This window comes from Lathyrus oleraceus, chromosome 6 (assembly GCF_024323335.1).
Source record: "Lathyrus oleraceus cultivar Zhongwan6 chromosome 6, CAAS_Psat_ZW6_1.0, whole genome shotgun sequence".
Taxonomy (NCBI): Eukaryota; Viridiplantae; Streptophyta; class Magnoliopsida; order Fabales; family Fabaceae; genus Lathyrus; species Lathyrus oleraceus.
In genome coordinates, this window is record NC_066584.1 from 394,799,991 (window position 1) to 394,821,354 (window position 21,364).

General features: G+C 36.0%; 1 protein-coding gene across 2 annotated transcripts; it reads left to right on the forward strand.

Moving 5' to 3' along the window:
• The first annotated feature begins 649 nt into the window (after window positions 1-649).
• Window positions 650-8,424, forward strand: LOC127092243 (peptidyl-prolyl cis-trans isomerase CYP21-4). Of its 2 annotated transcripts, none has more exons than XM_051031093.1 (8): window positions 650-895; window positions 1,281-1,437; window positions 2,092-2,134; window positions 2,312-2,362; window positions 2,517-2,602; window positions 7,210-7,332; window positions 7,589-7,739; window positions 7,888-8,424. In XM_051031093.1, the coding sequence occupies exons 2-8, from the start codon at window positions 1,286-1,288 to the stop codon at window positions 7,972-7,974; spliced, it is 693 nt and encodes a 230-aa protein (XP_050887050.1). In that variant the 5' UTR covers window positions 650-895; window positions 1,281-1,285; the 3' UTR covers window positions 7,975-8,424. The 2 variants fall into 2 exon arrangements, with proteins under 2 accessions (XP_050887050.1, XP_050887049.1); XM_051031092.1 differs by having other exon boundaries at window positions 651-844.
• The last annotated feature ends 12,940 nt before the right edge of the window (window positions 8,425-21,364 follow it).

Below are 21,364 nucleotides of genomic sequence, written 5' to 3' on the forward strand. Positions count from 1 at the left end.
TGGTACCACTGTTTCGAATTGGAACCAAAATTTGGTACAAATCGAATGGAAGAGAGTTTTTGCTCGGCTGAGTGAGCCTTTAGTACGACGAAGCGGAGATGGACCTACAAGATTAACACTCTAACATCCAAGTTAGTGAATGAGTGAGAAAGTAGCGTGCATATATGGATGAGAGAATACCGAAATGATGCGTGTTGGAATTTATATAATGCAAGTAGTTAAAACTGTCCTTATGGGATACAACGTCTTAAACGGGTTGCCGTTCAATTAGATCAAACGATGAGAGATGCGTTAGAGGTCAAAATCACCTGTCTTCGGATGGGGTGAAGTCTTATCTATTTCTTGTAGTCAAAATTATATAAGTTTTTAAAAAGATATATTGTTTTTGAAAAATTATTTAAAATAACTTTAAATTTAAGTGATTTTTTTATTTTTAAATTTTGATATCTAAAACAAATTTATAATAAAATTATGAAATACTTAAAATAATATTTTATTAAAAATTATTTAAATTAATTTTTCATTTTATTTTTTTAAATGTTTATAAATTTGTTTTCTAAAATTCTTTATAATTTTTTTAAACAAAAGACATATAAAATTATAAAAATTATTAAAAAAAAAACTTGCTGTAAATCCTTAGAAAATGTTAAAATGTGACCCCAACATTGGAAAACTGGTCCGAGTCTTGATTTCAATACTGTACACCAATTTTCTCCATTTCATCGTTGAAACGAAGCACAAACGCGCGTCGATTTCCCTCTTGCGTAAAACCCCAACTTCCTTTCTTCTACGATCCATTCACTCCCTCACCCTCCACTTCACTTCACCGCAAAATATCTCCTAGGTTCCTTCTCTTTCTCTGTTGTTTTCTTTCACCCCTAAACTAGGAAATTAGGTAGTTGCTTTATTCCATTTTTGGATTCTAATAATTAATGTGTATTTTCTTTCCTTTCCTTATTCTTTCTTATTGAAGTTTTTGTCTTTGCCCTAATCTTAGTGGATTCAACTCTCCCCATTTTGATGGATCTTAACTTGTATTAGAATTACAATTTTGATCATATGAATAGGATTTATCTCGATTAGTTTCATACGAAGTTTCTTTAGCAAAAAGTCTTTAGATTCATAGATATGTTGAAAATTTCAAATTTTGTGTAATGGGTTTTTGTTGGTTTTTGATTTGATTAAGATTTGGATTATATTGGAATTGAATTAATTGGTTTTTGGTTGTTTTTCTGGTTAATTGTTGTTATGATCATGATGTTTATGATGATGCCCTTTAGGTTAAATGGCTAGGATCAAGCCTCAGGCTCTGTTACAGCAAAGCAAAAGGAAGAAGGGACCTTCTCGCATTAGCGCGGCCAGTATTATATTTTATGCTTTGGTACTTGTCTTGGTTGGTTTTTTCCTTTTGGCTACATACAGACATTGGTCCAACAGGTTAGTTGCAGGTTTTTTGTTATAGCAGTGAAAGAGATTTCTTAGTGTGAGAAATGATATGTGGTGTATTTAGACCTTTGTAGCACTGACACCGACACTTGTGATTATGTTTAATTTATTCATTTTTTCGAATTATTACCGGTGTCAATGTGTCAGTCTCATGTTTTTGTTGTCTGTGCTTCATAGATTTAGACAGAAAAGCAATGAAAGATATCTTAGAAATTCATACTAATTCGAGCTCTAGCTTCATGGACACTTGCTGCTCTGGAATGCTTGATATTATTTGCGATGCTATTTTGCTCTAGGATAGAGGAATTTCTGAAAGTTTTATTTTGTTGCTTAGAGGCTTTATTTTACTGCTATCTTGATTGAACTATCCCTGTCTATTGTGGTGGTTGAACCTTTAGCTTTACTCTGATGTCACTTTAGTTTATGCTCAAATTCTGGCAGATTTTGTGTTTTTTGTTTAGCATGTACATTGTTTCCAATTTTTCATTGTGTTTCGGCATTTCTTTTAAAGTTGAGTTTGGATCGAACAAGCATTAGTTATATGATTTCTTATAAGGTGATTATTGGTTTGCATCAGGATTCTTTCCATTTTCTCATATAGGTCATTGTCTGTTGCCTAACAATTTATTTCTTACTTGTTTTCAGATCAAGATTGCAATTAGAAAATAACTCGACAGTATCTGATGAGGTACATCTTTAATTGCATATAAAGGGTTTCTTATGACTCCTCAACCCTTCTGTAATTTCTTGTTATCTGACATGCTTGCAAAGTGTATACACCCTTTTATCTAAAGGGCTTCAATTATCCATGTGTGGTTGGATTTTCCCATATAGAGTTATTATCGAAGTGAATCTACTTTTGTAGGGTGATAATAGTTTTCCGGACTCGAAGAAATCTGAGCTACCTGAATATGCTGTGAGTTTCATTTTCCATGCTGCTGCAGTTCAATTCTTTAAATAATTCTTTTGTGAAAAATAAGTGTTCAACATAGTTTAGAATGCTCGTTAATTGAAATTATTATATGAAATTTCATCTTATTACATGGTTTATTTCTTTTTCATGATTATAGGTTTTAAATACCTCTAAAGGGTCGATAATAGTAGAACTGTACAAGGAAAGTGCTCCTGAAGCTGTTGATGAATTTATCGACTTATGGTAAGTACTTTTTTTCCTTCAAATTTTTAATATGGAAGCTGCTGAATTGTTTGGGTCTGGTTAGACTTGGAGTAGAAGAATTTGTCAACTTCAGATATTTTTGTGATATACAATAGGTGGAAATTTGACCTTTGCCGGGTGATTAGAATATCCTAAGTTATGTTCACAGCAATTTTCCTCTCTTTCTATAATCTTGGCTAAAATGTAATTTGGTCCTTGCAATTTGAAATTGAAAGCCCCATATTCCATAGCAATATCTCACATTATCTCATGTCTTTAGTAGGCCTAAAAAGCATGCTGTGCTATTTTTCAACATTAGTTTCTCTGAAATAACATTGATGATCAATTTGTTGCAATAACTTGTGAGTGTGATGGCTGTGACTTGTGAACATAGACTTTAGTTCTACAACTTTGAATTGCTCATATATATAATAATACTGTCATAGCATCCTGAAATGAACATGTCCTCTGGTTACCTGAGAGATTGGCTATTTGTGTGGGGCTGATGGGAACCCAATTTAAGAGATAAGCGAAAAGTATTATTAATGATAAAATGAAACTATTACACGGAATAAATTCCCTATAATCCCAGAGCAAAGCTCCTCAAAGGAAGAATAAATCCTCCTTTTGCCAAACCCTAAGGTTCTATTACAAATGGTACTGAATAATCCTCTGTTTCCCTCTCACAAACCTCATATATTCCCTTCACATGTAACTTCCCCACTCTCTTTAACCAACTCACATGTAACTTCCCCACTATCTCTAACCATCTCACGTGTAACTTCCCCACTCTCTCTAACCAACTTGCCAACTCAACACTTTCCCTTTCCATTGGGCCTCTTTCTCTTAATGGGTCCTATTAATGCCACCCTCTTATAAACAACCTTGTCCTCAGGTTGAAAGTGGTTTCTATTACTCTTCTTGCTGCTAGGAGACCATTCAGTTTGCTTGAGAAACAAATGGGAATCGAGCCACTGAAAACAGTGAGATTAGACATCATGTGCAACCAAAAATTTGAGGACCAAAACTTCCATTTATTGTATACCAAATTAAGCACAGCCTGGATTCCATAGACTATACAACATTACCCTCTTCCACCAGACACTCCATGGCCTATCTTGCCGTAATGGGAGGTAAAGCCTAACGCTAAATGAACATCAACATCCAATTTGTTTCTTTGGGCAATCTGCAATAGTACACAGACAAGTTCTGTACTTCCAAAACGTGAAGCCTCCAAGAAACACTGTCTGACATTGCCTGCACCCCCCTTTACTAACATGCCCAACAACCCTTGGATCACAACAGCCGACATGCCGAATGCCCAACCTGGATCAAATGAGCTTGAGAAAAGAGTGAGAGGAAAGCAAGCCGCATTAAAGGCTTCACTGAAGTCCTTCCCCGTAAGGCGGTTGCCAGCAAGATCAAGGAAGGTCTTAATGGCAAATAATCGAAGCTGGGTCTTGAAGATTATAACTATCATCTTGAAGATTGGAATGGATGCCAATACATTTCAGAGCCCATTCAGTAAACTTTTGCACCTTAGCATCAGCTTCTGCCTTCAAGTCTTCGTCTCCATTGCATTCCTGGAGATGCTCATGCAGCCTCTGAGCCATTACAGTAATAGTATCAACAAGACTCATTGATCTGCTTTGGCATGCAGAGACATATGAAGCAAGGAATGAAGTCCTTAGAGTAGCTCTAGTGAAGTCATAAGCACCATTCACAATGATCTTTTTGATAAATAGTGTGATTCCATTAAACTCATGCAGCCTCTGAGCCATTACAGTAATAGTATCAACAAGACTCATTGTTCTGCTCTGGCATGCAGAGACACATGAAGCAAGCAATGAAGTCCTTAGAGTAGCTCTAGTGAAGTCATAAGCACCATTCACAATGATCTTTTTGATAAATAGTGTGATTCCGTTAAGCTCATGGAGCCTCCGAGCCATTACAGTAATAGTATCAACAAGACCTCATTGTTCTGCTCTGGCATGCAGAGACATATGAAGCAAGCAATGAAGTCCTTAGAGTAGCTCTAGTGAAGTCATAAGCACCATTCGCAATGATCTTTTTGATAAATAGTGTAATTCTATTAAGCTCTAGCTCCGAGGTTGATTTTTCTGCCGTCGTCATATTTGTGGGTGAAACAAAAATTCACTATCCCACAGTTCTTGTTGTATTGGAACTTTCACATTTCGTTCAACATCCAGCGGCTCTGACGGTTTTGTCATTGAAGAGTGTTGTCCATCTTGGACTTGTTTTGATCAACGTGGGTTACAGGGCTCATAGTGTAGTACTGTCACGGGTCGGCCGACGTAGGCAGTTTCGATGGTGGTCGCTAGTCTGATCTATGTGCAGATTGTCTTTCCACCATTGAGCTTGATACAGTTCTCTTCTCCGACTTTCCCAATTCGACACACACTTTAAATTCTTTCAAAGCCCTGCTTCCTATGACCTTCGTATAGGGGGATTTCTCCATTGAATGTGGTGGTTCCTGCATCTTCTTAATTTCAGGTGCTAATCCTTTGATGCCAGTTTCTCTCCTGTTATAAGTAGGTGCCATGATCTCCGTTTCTTCATTCCTTATGTCGACCAACGTACGGCTTCCTCTATTACCGGTCTATCACCAACATCCTGACTCCTTATTTTTGTCATCTCATTTAGAATGTGATCCTTGCTTTCTTGTTCCTCATCTTCTGCAACTTCAAGCATATCCCACAAATATGGGATAAATTTCTTAATAAAGCCCCTTTCAAAATTCTTCCAAGTTGCATTATGGTTGTCTTGTTTCCAAGAAGACCACCATAAGGAAGCTTCTCCTCTCAACCCAAACAGTCATCCAGTCTACTTTCATCTTCTCATAAATCCACTTGTTGACTTCAAAGTACCTATCAAATTGGATCAGCCACCAATAATCGTCTTCATTTCCATAAAAAATGGGAAGCAACTTCTCTGACATCACTGACTCTTCCTCGATAGATCCAGTAGGTCGGACCATTGATGGGAACCCAATTCAAGAGATAAGAGAAAAGTATTATTAATGATAAAAATAAACTATTAATGAGAATAAATTCCCTATAATCCCATAGCAAAGCTCATCAAAGGAAGAAGAAATCCTCTCTTTTCCAAACCTTAAGATTCTATTATAAATGATACTGAATAATCCTCTGTCCCCTCTCACAAACCTCATATTCCCTTCACATGTAACTTCCTAACTCTTTTTAACCAACTCACATGTTACTTCCCCACTATCTCTAACCAACTCATGTGTAACTTTCCCACTTTCTCTAACCAACTTGCCAACTCAACACTTTCCGTCTCCATCTGGGTCTCTTTCTCTTAATGGGTCCAATTAGGGGCCAACACTTGCATGATATGAGCGCTAACTTTTCTGTTTGGTACAACTCTTTGGGGGGTCTGATATTTCTAAACTCTTTTTGATATAAATATATTAAGTGTGTTTGGATTGGCGTGAACATAATTGATTTTGAGAGAATTGAGTTTGGTAGAATTAATTTTCTTAGAATTGAGTTTAGTAGAATTGATTTATGTTTGGATACAATAATATAGAAGTGATTGTTATTAGTTAATGTTCTTTGGATAGTTTTTACCAAAATTGATTTTAAATGTGTAATTACCAAATTGGTAATAAATTCTAATACAAATAAAAAAGAAAAGAAGTATTCATGAAAATTAAAGAAGGGTAAAGAAGAAAAATTAAAGGAATTGTAACAAATTAAATATAATAAATGTAAAATTGATTTTACTAAACTCAAAAGCTAGGGATTATAGTTTCTAATAAAATTGCTTTTGGAGGAGGAGAATTGATTTTGGAAAAGTACCCAAACAAGAATTTTTTTTTCAAGTTGAAGTGGAATAGAAGTGCTTTTAGGGCTTGTAGAAGCCAATCCAAACATGCACTTAGTAGGTTGTTCAGAAGTGTTTTATGGGATACAAAAATACCACCCAAGTCGAAGGGAAGATTTTATTTTACAATTGTAAGACCAACTATGTTGTATGGAATGGAGTGGAACGGGATTGATGGAATGGAATAAACTTAAATTCCGTTGTTTGGATTAATTAAAAATGGATGGAATATTCCATCCCATTCCATCACTTTCCATCACTTTTTGTACCCTCCAATTTGGACGGAATGATAAAATTGCTTTTTTTCCGTCATAAAATACCCAAACAATGGAATGATATCTTTATTCCGCTCCACTCCATTCCACTCTGTTCCGCTCCATGAAATATGGGGATGCCGCGTTGGGCCTGGGTGTGCAGTAGAGTTATCTTACAATTGTAAGACCGATTATGTTTTATGTGATTTGGACATGTAGTTAGAAGATTTATAGATTTTATTTAGCATGGAGAATATATCATATGGAGAGTAGTCAAATTACTAAAGACATAAAGACCTAGAAAAAAATTCTAAGAAACTATTAAGGTAAGATTTATGAGTTGAATAAAGATGTCATATATGATAAAACAGTATACCGTCGTTTGATCCATGTAGCCGATCCAATTTAGTAGGTTAAGGCTTGTTTTTTTGTTGTTGTAGAATTTAGTTGCGTTTGCTTCCGACCTAAACTATGATTTGTCTGCAGTCAAAAAGGGCACTTCAAAGGGATGCTTTTTCAGCGTGTAATCAAGCACTATGTGATTCAGGCAGGGGATGGCCAAGGAACAGGAGCTGCTGATTGGAACTTACGAGGAAAGCAACCTACAAGGTTTTCTTATTCTTCCGGTTTTTGCTGTTTATATATATATATATATATATATATATATATATATATATATATATATATATATATATATATATATATATATATATATATATTATATAATATATATATATATATATATATATATATATATATATATATATATATAGATAGATAGATAGATAGATATAATCATCCTGGTAATTATTTAACGGTGAGTTGCGTAGTTTTCTGATTAATTGATATCATGTTGATTCACCAGTATGAAACACGAAGCGTTCATGCTTGGAACATCCAAGGGAAAACACACCAACAAAGGATTTGACCTCTTCATTACAACTGCACCGATCCCAGATCTTAATGAGAAGCTTATTGTGTTTGGGCAAGTTGTCAGGGGAGAGGATGTTGTTCAGGTGACTGAATTTGCTTTATTCTGTGTCAAAATTCGCTTACCTTTTGCTACTCATTTTATCCTTATCGTTTTTAATATAATTACCAACTGTGTAAAAATAGTGTTTCTTGATTATGATTGACATTGAATATCACATAACCCTGCTCCAGGAAATCGAAGAAGTGGATACTGATGAACATTACACTCCTAAAATATCTATTGGAATACTTGACGTGACTCTCAAACAAAAGATCTGAAGGCTCTCTCTCCTAAATCAAGAGCATAACGAGCGCTCACAGTTCACTTATAACCTGTTTTGTTGCTCTGGTCTAATCTGTTGTACAGGGATGATGATCACTGAGAAGTTCATCTGGGGGGCATCTATCAAAATTTTTGAGCCTTGATGTTGTTTTATTTTTTGCTATTTTTAGTTATGAACAGTGATACAGGGATTATGCAATCTCCTATTCTTGCCTCTTTCTGTTACTTTATTTGTTTTTTTCTTCTTCTTTTTTATTTCATTTGATTTTTGAGAAGGAAACGGGGCGGGATTTGTGTATGCTTGTAAGGTTTGGTTATTTCCCATTTTATTTTAGCAGCATTACTCTTTATTTGTAGCCTCAATGAGTTTACTTTGAAGTTTATACATCTTTTGTACTTTCACTAATGACTAATTTGGCAGTGAATCAGAATGTCAAGTTTTGTAATGTTATCTTTATGATGCTTCACTTACATTTCAATATATAGTTGGATACTGACTATTTTATTTCTGGTATAAACCAGAGCATTATTTGATTATTCTTTAAGGGCATTTAAAGAACATATTTGTACTTATGATATTGATATTCACTTGTATAAATAAATGCTCTCTTACTAGTCCATTTGCAACAAATCAATGAGCTATTAAGTAGCTTTCGTTTTCCATATCCTAAGGTTAATAAGAGGAAAAATTTGTCCCATATTTCATAAGCGGATGGTCTTGGAAATCATTTTGTTTGAAAATGTTGGTGGAAAATTGGATTAACATACAATTGGAAGGGTAGAGATATAATTGGGGGAGTACTCTCTACATCCCATGGGTGCTTCCTCACCATGGTGGCCATGTTGAAAAGTTACAATTGAATGTAGAATTTGGAGATGTATCTTTTTTAATACTCATCAATGCAAATTGGTGAGTTATCTTTATTTAGGCAAAAATTAGTTCGAAGATGCATTTTTGTAACAATCATTAATTCAAAATTCATTGAATTTTACGTGGATGCATTCCTGTTAGGTCAAACAAAATAAACCAAAAACAATTGTAGAATGTTGAAAATACAACACAAATTAACATCAAAATACTAAATATTATATAAATAACGGTTAACATAAATTTAACATATGGGTTCAGGCCGATGCACCATCTTTAGAATATATTTGACCGACCTTGCAATTGTCGTGTCCATTTTAATCAGACCATTTGACGAGTAATAGTAAAATGTACTCCACATAGCCTTTAAATCTTCACCCGTCTTCAGTTCAAGCTTGGTGAACCATGTCTTCCATTCATCTCAATCGATGGTGAACGATACTCGAGCTTGACAACTCTTCGATTTTCTAGATATCACAGGAGAGTATCCACTTTGGATTTCAAATCGACGAAAGGTATGTCATCGTAGATTCTAAATTAAAGTGGGGTTTTTGCGCCATTGAAATACACAAATGCAAGATGGAGATATGTATTCATTTCGGTGTGTTGTGTTTTTGTAAAGAACATGGGATGAGACCCCCTATTTTTATACAAGTTTTATATCAATTTGGACCTTAGAAACAATATTCTGTCGTCAAAACATATTTCAGATATGCATATCCAAACCAGCCTTATTTTTTACAAAGTAAGGGTTTTTACAGAGATGCATATATGTAAAGTCCCATGTTTAGTTGTTTTTATAATTAAAATAGGATGTGTTCGGAGATGCATATTAGAATCACCCCATAGAGTATTGTTCATACATAACCACCTGGACCAAATTTTAAAATAGAAAAAGTGTGTAAAAATTACCCAAAAATTCTATAACATTAATGTAGAATATAGATTGCGTATGTTTCAAATTGTATCGAGATTACATCATTGATAATATTTCATACAAAAAATGATTTACATTGTTAGATAAAAATTAAAATGTATCAAAACACGTGTTACCACCTAAATCTATATCTATTGGTGATTCTTTCTTTGACCTTTCCTTATTTGATTCTTTGTCAATGTCGCTCAACTTGGTGAACTTTTCCATCCTTTCTAGAAAGTGATTATGCCAAGTTTCAATCTCTTTTGTGAATGTTCTATCCACTCTGGTGATCTCTTTGGTATAACACACTCCGATTTTAAATAAACTTGAATAAAAAGTTGTGTTTTAAACGCTATCCAATACCCTATGATGCGTCTGAATGGATTTTGAGGTGACCTACTCCGAAGTAGAAAAAATGTTGTTGAAAAATCACATCGTGTCAAATCAATACACACCCTTGTTAGAACAAAATTTGTTCAAGCTCCTAAAAGGTTTTAATGATAACAAAGTATTTAAAGAACAATAAGGTTTACTAATGGTTATTCTAGTGTGCAAGATCAAAAGACATTAACCTTGATATAAATCAAGTTAATCACTCAGAAGAACCATTAAAAGAAGAAAAATTGTTTTGAATATGAAGGACAAGAACCAAGCTTCCAGACTCTGATGAGTCTACTCAAGTCTTTCTGATGCTGAACCTAAGCTTACGTTGAATACAAAGATCAGAAAAGCTCTGAAGACTGGAATCGTTTGAAGCATGCAGTCAATGTCACAAGGAATGACCCTGCAACTTCTGAACGTGCTTAATCAACACTTCTGAAGGATATGCTTCAACGGAATTTGCCCACATCAGTTCATCAACTCTGTAAGTGTTTATCCAGAATAGTTCTGATCAAGACTTTGATGAAGAAAAACTCAGAACCTGTGAACTCTAGACTCCGAAGTCTCATTCCAACTAGGTTATGGATACACACTTCAACTTCTGATCAAGCTTTAACTAATTCTATAAAAAGCCTTTGAATCAAGAAGTTAAGTATAAGGATATCAATGACTCTGAACAAGCTTCAAAAAACGTCTACAAGAAAATTTCAAGTCTGAAGTTATCCAAAGAAGATCACATGTGTAAGACCCCAATTTTGACCCTAAGATCCCCCATGCTATCTCATCATATGCATTAGCTTTGGGATCACATCAAGTTTGCAAGTTGGTTCAAAGAGGTTGAACAAAGAAAGTCAACTTGTCAAAACTAGGGTTCCCTAGACCCTATCTTCTACAATATTTGTCATATGAAAATGATTCCAAGAGAAATGTTTCTCTTTATGACATTACAAACAACTTTCATGTTGACATCAAGAGCTAGTTTTTCGTGGAAAGTAATTTTTTATGGTGAAAGATTATAGATCATTTTGTCTGTGCCCTAGTTAGGAGGTCAACTTCCAAGGACCATAACTTGCTCAATTTTTATGATATGAAGGCCATCCAAGTTTGATGATCAATTTAAATTTGTCTTATCCAACTTTGATTCTTTTAGAAATCTCAAATTCTATTTGCAAGGGCATGTCCCAAGAGGAAACATTATAGGTCATTTTGGGCCATTACCATTGAACAAGCAATTTTCCTCAACTTCTAAAATAAATAACTCCCTCATGCAAAATCCAAATGATATCAAATTTGTGACCAAATTGAAGAGTAATTAAATATATAAAACTTTGATTAGGGGTGTTCAAAACCAAACCAAACCAATAGAAAACCGCAAACCAAACCAAACCAAACCGAAACCGCAAAAAACCGCATTTGGTTCGGATTCGTTTGGGTCATTTTTTAACAAAACCGCATGGTTTGGTTTGGTTTGCGGTTTGTATTTTGCAAACCGAACTAAACCAAACCAAACCGCATTATGTTACAACTCAAATTTTACTTATCCCACATCCAACCAAAACATCAAACCTAGTATGCCTTAACCTTACAACTACAAACGATTTTCTCTTACTCACGCTTAGGGTTTCAATTTCAACCTTGTTAAATCTCTCATAGTAGTATCACACATTCTTCTCGTCTTCTTTTCCATGTAGGTTTTGCCTATTCTACTCTAATAAGTCATCTCTTATGTTCTTTCTTTTTCATCTTTTATGTTACTATTTTCTCTTTTAATTACATTTTTATCGCACCTTTCTTCTCAATCTCGCATCTCTTATGTTCTTTTTTTCATCTTCTCTAATCTCTCATCTCATATGTTTTTTATGTTTTATTATAATGTCTTCGATATTATTTTATGCTACTATTTATATATGTTTTTTATTTCATATTTGTCGAATCTAATTTTGTGTATATTGAATGAAATATTTTTGTCTAAATATGATGAGTTTTGATGTTATTTAGTCATGTATGAATGACTAAATACAAAGTTATGTTGTTCTCTATAGGTGTATGTATGACACAATAAAAATATTATAAAAAACCGAACCAACCGAACCAACCCAAATCGCATTGGTTTGGTTTGGTTTGGTTTGGTTTTATTTCTAAAAGCCAACCGAACCAAACCAAACCGCATTGTTTTTTCTCTTGCGGTTCGAATGATTTTTATCACCAAAACCGCCCAAACCGCACCACGAACACCCCTAACTTTGATGAAGGAACCTTTTCCATTTGAAGCTCATAGCAAAAGTTATTCAAGGTGGAAGAAGTGATCATTTGACTTGGGACTTAGAAAATTTTCAATCATGTTTGATTTCTCAAACTTCCACCTCAAACTTCATCATGATCCAAGCTCCAAATGGAAAAGTGTTCAACCTTAAAGTTGTTCCCCTTGATGCCATCTTTCCAAAAAGTCCAAAATCATGGAATTTGGAGCATTCTACAAGGACTTGCGCGTGGTTACTATTCATGGTCCCATTTGGATGAATCGCATAATAATTTCTCAAGTACAATTGCATGGCCTCATGTTAAGCTTTCAACATCATTCATGCATATTTATGGGCCTTTTCCAATAATCTCATAAGCCTATCACACGGCCATGCAAGCATGCACCAACATTTCTAATTTTGGCCAAATTTTCAACTGTGTGAAAAGCAATGCAAAACCCTATAAATACATGACCATTGTGATCAGAAGAGGATCCCCTCTTTCCCAAGCTTTGAACCATTGCCTCCCTAACCTCAATTAAAGGATAAACTTGAATATTTCACTTGAAATCGAGTTTTAATTCTCCTTCTATTTTGATATTGAAACTCCAAGAATCCAAGCCTTTCAGTGATCCATTTCACTTCCTGCAAGCATCTAGAGTCGAGCCAAGGAAAATTGGAAGCAAGATCAAGCCAAATTGAAACTACCCGAAGGTGGATTTTCTCAAACTTCTCTTCTTGGATTCTCCCTCATTTCTCAACTATTTTGATTGATTATTGGTTGTCTGAAGACCTACCAATGTAGGCAATAGGATTGAGTTGCTTTGAGGTCAAATCGAAGCAACTCAGTTCATGCTCCTCAAATTTCAAATCTATCCATCTTTCAATATACTTGGAATTGGAATAAATTGAGCCAAATTCGAGCTCTTGAGCATTTTCCCTTTGAAATAATGTCCTTGTTTTTCATTTTTCGTTTGCTTGAGGGTGGACCAGTCTGGTGAGGTCCACTAGAGCTAGGGCTCCGGTGATGTGGTGGCGTGTCTCCAACCATCTGATCTCTTTAAAATGTTTTAATCACGACCCTTGGTTTTGATTACCATTGGTGTTGCACATTGACTTTGGTCTATGGTGTATTTGATGTGCGTGGCCATCAGATCTACCAACTCAATTCATGAGGGAGATCTGATGACCCTTGTTTTTTTATAATTTTATTATATTTTCTAATTTTCTGTTTAATCCATTTATTTTGTTTAATTCATAGAAATTTCATTTTTAATCCAAAAAATATGAGACTTTCACCAAAAATATTTAAATATTTTTCTCTTCATATTCTGAATTAAAATTATTTTTTGGATTACTTTTGATATTTTACATGAATTAAATGATTTTGAACTTATTTTTAATTATTTTAAAATACTTATGACTTTCCAAAAATCATGATTTTTTTGTCTAAGGCCCTTTAATCTTGTTTGACCTAGGATAAATCCCTTGGCCATTTATTTGATGTTTTAAAGGGATTTGAGGTTTTGACCAAATCAAAATGCATTTGAATTCATTTTTAAATTGATTTTTAATTGAATAAATGCTTGAAAATTATGTTGAGCCATTTTTATGGTCTTGTGATGTTGGGCTTTCTGTTTGGCCTTGATCATGGTTGATTTGACTTTTGTTTGACCAATACTATTGGATTTAGGGGATTGATGAAATATATATTTCATCTCCCAAAATGAATGGATAGTATTGATCAGATGAATTTCCTTCTGTGATCAATTTGGATTCTATTTCCCCTTCCCTCTTCATTTTCATCCATATTCTTCCCTAAATCCATCATTGACCAATCAAATCTCTTCATGTCTAATGACTAGTTGATTCTTCAATGACCTTGTGTCAGATGAATCAACATGAGCCAGATTGAGATAGGTCATCCCCTCATTTCATTGAGTGTGTGGTATGTTTTAGGAGTTTGGTTCTTTGTACCAAATCTCTAACATGCATTAACACCTATATTTTTATTGCCCGCCCTCAGATATTTGTGACTTCTACTTAAGTCTAATTACGATTGCTTAACATAGAGCTAAATTTGACCCTTAAGGCATAACATTCTAGTAAGTGAGATTGTAAGTCTCCCATTCTTCATGGCATTTTGTAGAGACTTGACCTTTTTTCCTTTCAGGAGAGCTAGTGGCATACTTGTTGAATTATCCAAGTTGGAGCCCTTCTCATGGAAGATGTCCTGATTTAAGGATTCATACTTGTGAATGAATGGTTGAGTGTTCTCCAAAGAATGACTTAATCAATTAAAAATCATCACTAACATTTGACTAACCATTGACTAACTTCTTTAATATTTCTTTACTTTCAAGTCATTTACTTTATACACTTTAAATTTCAAGTACCTTTATCATTCATTGCCATTTACATTTCATGCAACTTGTTTATGTTTCAAGTCCTTTTCACTTTGCTCACTTGAGCCATATCTTGTGATTGTATATATTGCTTGCTTGTTTTTGTTTTGTTTATAGTCTTAGGACCTCAAAACACTTAATAGCAACAAAGACCCTAAAAAACATTTGTTGGACTGTTGGGATTTAATCTCTATTGTTGGACTTAGAATTAGGTAACACTTCCTATGCTAAAGGACTTGGCCAACATCAACATCTGAGACTGAGCTATCTTTGGTTGTGCCTCCATCTGTTGAAGACCTTGGATCTCTTTGATTCATCTGCTACTTTGCTATATGCGTAATTATTTATTTTGTTATTATTGTCTTTGTCTGGTGTTTTGTTTTGAGTTGATCAAACAATATTTCATCTGCTACATGGGAAGACAATGAAGACTGCTAGCTATTGGATTGCTTGCTTGGATATTATGGCTATCTTTATTTGATGCCTTGGTCTTCATATGATGCTTGGGTATTGCTTATTGCTTATTGCTTGTCCAAAGGAAAATGAGTTTCTATATGACATTCTTGTCTGTTGGATTGCATCCCATTGGTCAGATCTTTTCAACTCTCAACTTTTAAATTCTTATCTAGGATAGTCCCTTCATCTCCTCCCACTTTTTAAATTTCAAAATCTCTCCATCTTTTCAAAAACTTTCTTTGTTTGTGTTTTTAACTTAGACCTGTTTTAACGATTAGAAACTTTTGCCTTATGCCAATGAAATTTTAAATCTTTGTCTTAATCAAGCTTGTAAATGAACTTAACAATATTGACTCCAATTTTAAAAAGGAAAAAAAAGAACTAACAACCCCGTTCAAAATTTTGGCCTTTTGTGTTTTCTTATTAAATTTTTGTTAAAATCAATTCACCAACTTCTTTGAAATTTTTAACACGAACAACGAGGTTTTGATCCCTTATTTTTATGTTGGTACGTAGGCACAAGACCGAAGGTCTTGTCAAACACAAAAGTATAATTAATGAATTATTTTCTCACCCCCTCACTCTATGCTTTATCAAACATCATTTAGACCAAATCACTTGCACACAAAAAGGGCTCCCTAGGAGTACCTAGGACACTTTGGGTGCTAACACCTTCCCTTTGTGTAACCAAACCCCATACATGTAATCTCTGACATTTTATTAATTTTGATTTAAAAACTTCTTATATGTGAGTTTTGTTCGTACTTTTACCTTTTCCTTTGGAAACAATAAAAGCACGGCGACGACTCTAGTTTTACTGACGTCAAGTTTATCCATAGCTTGATGGTCATGAATTTACCGCTACAGAAATTAAGTGGCGACTCTGTTGGGGAGTAGTCCTCAATGGGTTTAGCCTACTTTTTATGTGTATATATTTGTATATTTGATGTTTGTTTGTATACATTGTTTATGTGATATATTTTATCTGTTGTACTTGGTGATCTCTGAATGGTGAGATAAGTTCTAACCCGAACTTGAGTGCAATTATGATATGAGGATGGTATATTCATGTTCAACTTGTGTGGAGTAGTCCTTAACAAGTTGGCTTGAGACCCATCTACTCAGTGGAGAACTTCTTGGAGTTACTGATGTCACACAAGTAATTTGTGGATAGGCATTACTTTCTCTAATTTGGGGATCCGAGAAGCTGAGGACCATAGAACATTTAACCCAACTTGGCCTATTTAGGACGTATTACGGAGATTGTTCAGGTGTAGACTTGATAATAGTTATTACACGATACTACACTCATACGAGTTTCTCTTGAGAATATTATGGGTTGATGAGTCAGTCATCCTAACCTATAATATCCGATAGATGAGATTAAGACTTTGGGAACTTTTGTAGAACATGATCTGCAGGTTTTTACCCTTAGTACACTCCTTTGGGATGGTTCTTAACCCGACTCCATGCTTGTGACTCATAATAAACCCTTTGATTCTCGGTTGATCTGATCAAGTCTCATAAATATCAATGGAACTTGAGTGCTGATAAGGTGAAAACCATAATCCACCAAAATGGATGATTGATCTTGATGATGACTTGATCCATCCCTTGACCTTTGTTTGTGTTTGCCTTGTGTGTGATCCCTTGTGTATGATTGTTGCATTCATGCATACATGTGCATCATAACATTCATAACAAAAAAATAAATTTCAAGGAAACTAAGGTCTTATTTGCAAATATTTTCAGACCATGGATTATGGACGAAGGAACACTAAGAAGTACAATTTCAGATGTCCTGATTTGAAAGAGCTAAGGAAATTGTCATCCTTTGTATTAGATCCCTAGGACTTCAAGCAACGTCATGGGAAGCTCTTGTCTGTATTGTCCACTGATGTGGTTGAAAGACTTATGAGTGTGTTAGTTCAGTTCTATGACCCTCTTTATCGCTGCTTCACTTTTCTCGATTATCAACTTGTGCCCATGTTAGAGGAGTATTCCCATCTCTTGGGTATACAGTATCTAACAAAGTACCTTTCAGTGGATCGAAGGAGATCCAGAGATCTCACATCATAGCCGAAGCTCTTCATCTGAAGAAATATGAGATTGATGCTCATTTGAAGAAAGGAGGAATTATGGGGTTGACTTCTGAGTTTCTCATTGGTAGAGCTACTATTTTTGCTCAAGCCGGTAGCATGGGTGCTTTTGAGGCTATCGAGGTTTTACTTATCTATGGTTTGATTTTGTTCCTAAATATTGACGATTTTGTTGATGTTAACGCCATTAGAATCTTCTTGATCGAAAATCTTGTTCCAACTCTGTTGGGTGACATGTACTTCTCTCTGCATTTGAGGAATTCTAAAGGTGGTGGGACTATTGTGTGCTGTGTTCCTCTCCTGTACAGGTGGTTTATTTCGCACTTGCCTCAGACACCTGCTTTCATGGAAAACCGACAATGTCTACGGTGGTCCCAAAGACTTATGCCTCTCACCGATGATGATATTGTCTGGTATGATCCTGCATTGGGTAGCTTGGACATCATTGATAGTTGTGGTGAGTTCTTTATTGTGCCTCTCATTGGTACACAAAGAGGAATAAACTACAACCCTGCATTGACCCGTCGTCAACTTGGGTTCCCCTTGAGAGATAAGCCCAATAACGTTCAGTTAGAGGGTCTATTCTATCAGGAGGGTAAAGATTCCCAACTTTTGAAGAATAGAATGGTGCGTGCTTGGCATAATAGGCATAAGAAAGGAAGATTCGAGCTTGGACCATGCAACTGTGTAGCCTTGGAAGCTTACACTATTTGGGTGAAGAAGAGAGCTTTGGAGATGAAGATGCCGTATGCTTGTGAAAGACCTATGTCTTTGGTTGTGGCTGAGCCATCAACTCTCCCTAACCAAGATGTAGAGGAGTTGGAAGACGCATTTTCTAAGATGAAGCAAGATAGAGACTTATGGGAAGAGCGGTTCCATGCTTTGAACCGAAAGCATGAGAAGTTGTAGCTTGAGTAGAAAAACAAAGATGCACTTATTGAGATTCTTGAGGATCGTGCAGTAAAAAGACAGAGAGAACTAGAGGGTTTAGCTGCCTCTAGTATGCCTCAGCCTTCCGGTGCTTGGAAGAAGATTGTTGACCAGCTTGTCCTCGAGAAGGTTCAGATGAAAACATCCTTTGAGTCTGAGATTCAACGCATCCGAAGGAAGTATGTTCCCATAGCTAGATCGTCTGATACAATTGCTAGGGATCCTTAGGATGATAATTTCCTTTTCTCTTGTATTTGTACTTTGGTTTCTGAAATTAAACTCAGTGTAATCCTTTCAAATTTTATGAATAAATAGAGATTTTATGGTCAATTGAATTATCATTATTAATATTTGCAAATAGGACTTCGTATGTTCCTTGAAATTAAAATAAAAAACACTGCATTTCATGCATCATTTGAATATCAAGGTTCTTCCGCCAGGTATCTTATCAGTTCTTCTTCTGTGTATCAGCCAAACTGACTCATCCTTACAACACACGAGCTAATCATAGCAAGAGAACATATAACTGAAGGACAAGATCGCCAGACTCACAACCCTGATGGAGTCTGTAATAGTTGCTCAGAACCAACAGTCTCCACCTCCTACAACTCCTCATCCTCAGAGGACTGTCATCTCAGAGATTACTTCATCAACTGTTCATTCGGAAACTAGCCAGTCTGTTCCTGCCATGCCAGCTGGATTCCCGTGGGGAATGCCACCTAATTTTGTGCCTGAAGGGTATGCGCCTACTTTTGCTTATGTGCCGACATCTAGCCCGGTCCTGACTGTACCTCCTCCTATTGTTCACACCCTGTCTCATGTTGAGGACACCATTTACCACTCTGAGCCATCTGAAGGTCCAGATGTTTACGAGAAGATGAACGAGATGAAAGACCAGTTCCTTGAGCTGCGCAAGGAGGTGAAAACCCTAAGAGGGAAAGATTTGTTTGGGAAGAGTGTTGCTGAGATGTGTTTAGTTCCCAATGTCAAGATTCCGGTGAAGTTCAAGGTCCTAGACTTTGAAAAATACAAGGGGAATACTTGTCCGTTGAGTTATCTTGTCATGTATGCTAGGAAGATGTCTACTCAGACCGACAATGATCAATTTCTTATTCACTATTTCCAGGATAGTCTGACTGGAGCTGCCCTCAGATGGTACATAGGCCTAGACAGTGCTAGCATCCGTACTTTCAACGACTTGGGTGAGGTCTTTGTCAAACAATACAAGTATAATATGGATATGAGGCCAAATAGAGATCAGTTGAGGTCAATGTCTCATAAGGATAAAGATACGTTCAAAGAATATGCCCAGAGATGGAGGGAGATGGCTGCTCATATTAGTCCACCTTTGGAGGAAAAGGAGATGACCACAATTTTCTTAAAGACGCTGAGTTCGTTTTACTATGAACGAATGATTGCTAGTGCCCCCAATGATTTTACCGATATGGTAAACATGGGGATGGGATTGGAAGAGGGAGTCCGTGAGGGACGTCTGTCCAAATATGAAGCGTCAACAAGTAAGATGTATGGTGAGAACTTCTCTAAAAAAAGGAAGGAGAATTAATGCAGTATCTGCTGGGAGGCATACGAGGCCTCATGTAAGGAAGAATTCTCAGTCACATCAACATCAACACCAAGTTTTATTAGTAATTCCAGTCTTTTCCAACAATTCAACCAATCAATTAGTTCCTATTCAACAACAACAACATCAACAACAACCACAACAACGAACCAACTACAACAACAACAATCATCAGCAAAATTTTAAGAGGAAGAAGGTATCTTTTGACCCTATTCCTATGACATATGCAGAGCTGTACCCGTCCTTGGTCGTTAAGAATCTTATGCAACCAAGAAACCCTGCTCAAATTCCTGAGCCACTACCATGGTGGTTCAAACCAGATTTACACTGCGCTTTTCACAAGGGAGCCCCTGACCATGATATTGAAAACTATTACCCTTTGAAATATGAAGTTCAGAAGCTTGTTAAGATAGGTATGGTGTCCTTTGACGATAGAGCTCCGAATGTGAAAGCCAACTTGTTGCCTGCTCATGGTAACGCTTCTGTCAATATGGTGGACGACTTCCCTGGGAATTTTAGAGTTTTTGATGTAAGGCATATCTGTAGATATTTGGTGGAGATGCACAGATCTCTGTGTTTGATTAGTGATTGTGAATACGACCATGATGGTTGTGTCATTTGCAGTGTGAACCCCCGTAAGTGTATGATTGTCAGAAGGGATATTCAAAAGTTGATGGATGAGAATGATATCCAGATTCAACAGTCAAGGGATATGGGAGATGATGTGAATGCCATCGTGCCAGTGTTCAAGAGCCCTGAGCGGGTAGTTATTCAATTCGATAACAACAACAACAATAATGTTGACAGATCGGTATCGCCGTTAGTTATACGGTTAGCGGGCCCCGTCTCCTACTTATCCGATAAAGCTATGCCATACCAGTGTAATGCCACTATGATAGAAAATGGTCAAGAGGTTCCTCTTCCAGTTGCAGACTCAGTGGTGAATATTGAGGATATAACAAATGTGACACGTAATGGTCGTGTGTTTAGTCTAGTGTTTCTGAAAGTTGTGGAAGATGTTTCCGTGGGAAAGAAGACAAAGATTCCTGCAGTTGATCCGATTAGTGCTCCAACGTGTCAGTCTGGTGAATCCAGTAAGTTGAAAACTAATGATGATGATGAGGTATTACGATTGATTAAGAGAAGTGAATTTAACATTGTGGATCAGTTGCTTCAAACGCCGTCGAAAATTTCTATGCTATCATTATTGATGAATTTAGAGGCACACAGAGAAGCCTTGAAGAAAGTGTTGGAACAAGCTTATGTAGAACATGGTGTGACTGGGATCTGTTTGACCACATTGTTGTCAACATTAATTCATGTAACAACCTGAGTTTTTGTGATGAAGAACTTCCCGAGGAAGGTAGGAATCACAATTTAGCGCTTCACATTTCAATGAACTTGAAGGAGGACGCTTTGTCCAATGTGTTGGTTGGTACTGGGTCATAATTGAATGCGTTGCTAAAGTTAACCCTAACAAGACTTTCCTATCAAGGCGCCCCGATG

What these genes read in the sequence shown, in the direction of transcription:
- LOC127092243 (XM_051031093.1), top strand. Translation starts at nt 1,286, where the DNA reads ATGGCTAGGATCAAGCCTCAGGCTCTGTTACAGCAAAGCAAAAGGAAG. An exon ending in GATGAATTTATCGACTTATG is followed by an intron (nt 2,603 to 7,209) that starts GTAAGTACTTTT and finishes ATTTGTCTGCAG; the next exon opens with TCAAAAAGGGCACTTCAAAG. An exon ending in GGGGAGAGGATGTTGTTCAG is followed by an intron (nt 7,740 to 7,887) that starts GTGACTGAATTT and finishes ACCCTGCTCCAG; the next exon opens with GAAATCGAAGAAGTGGATAC.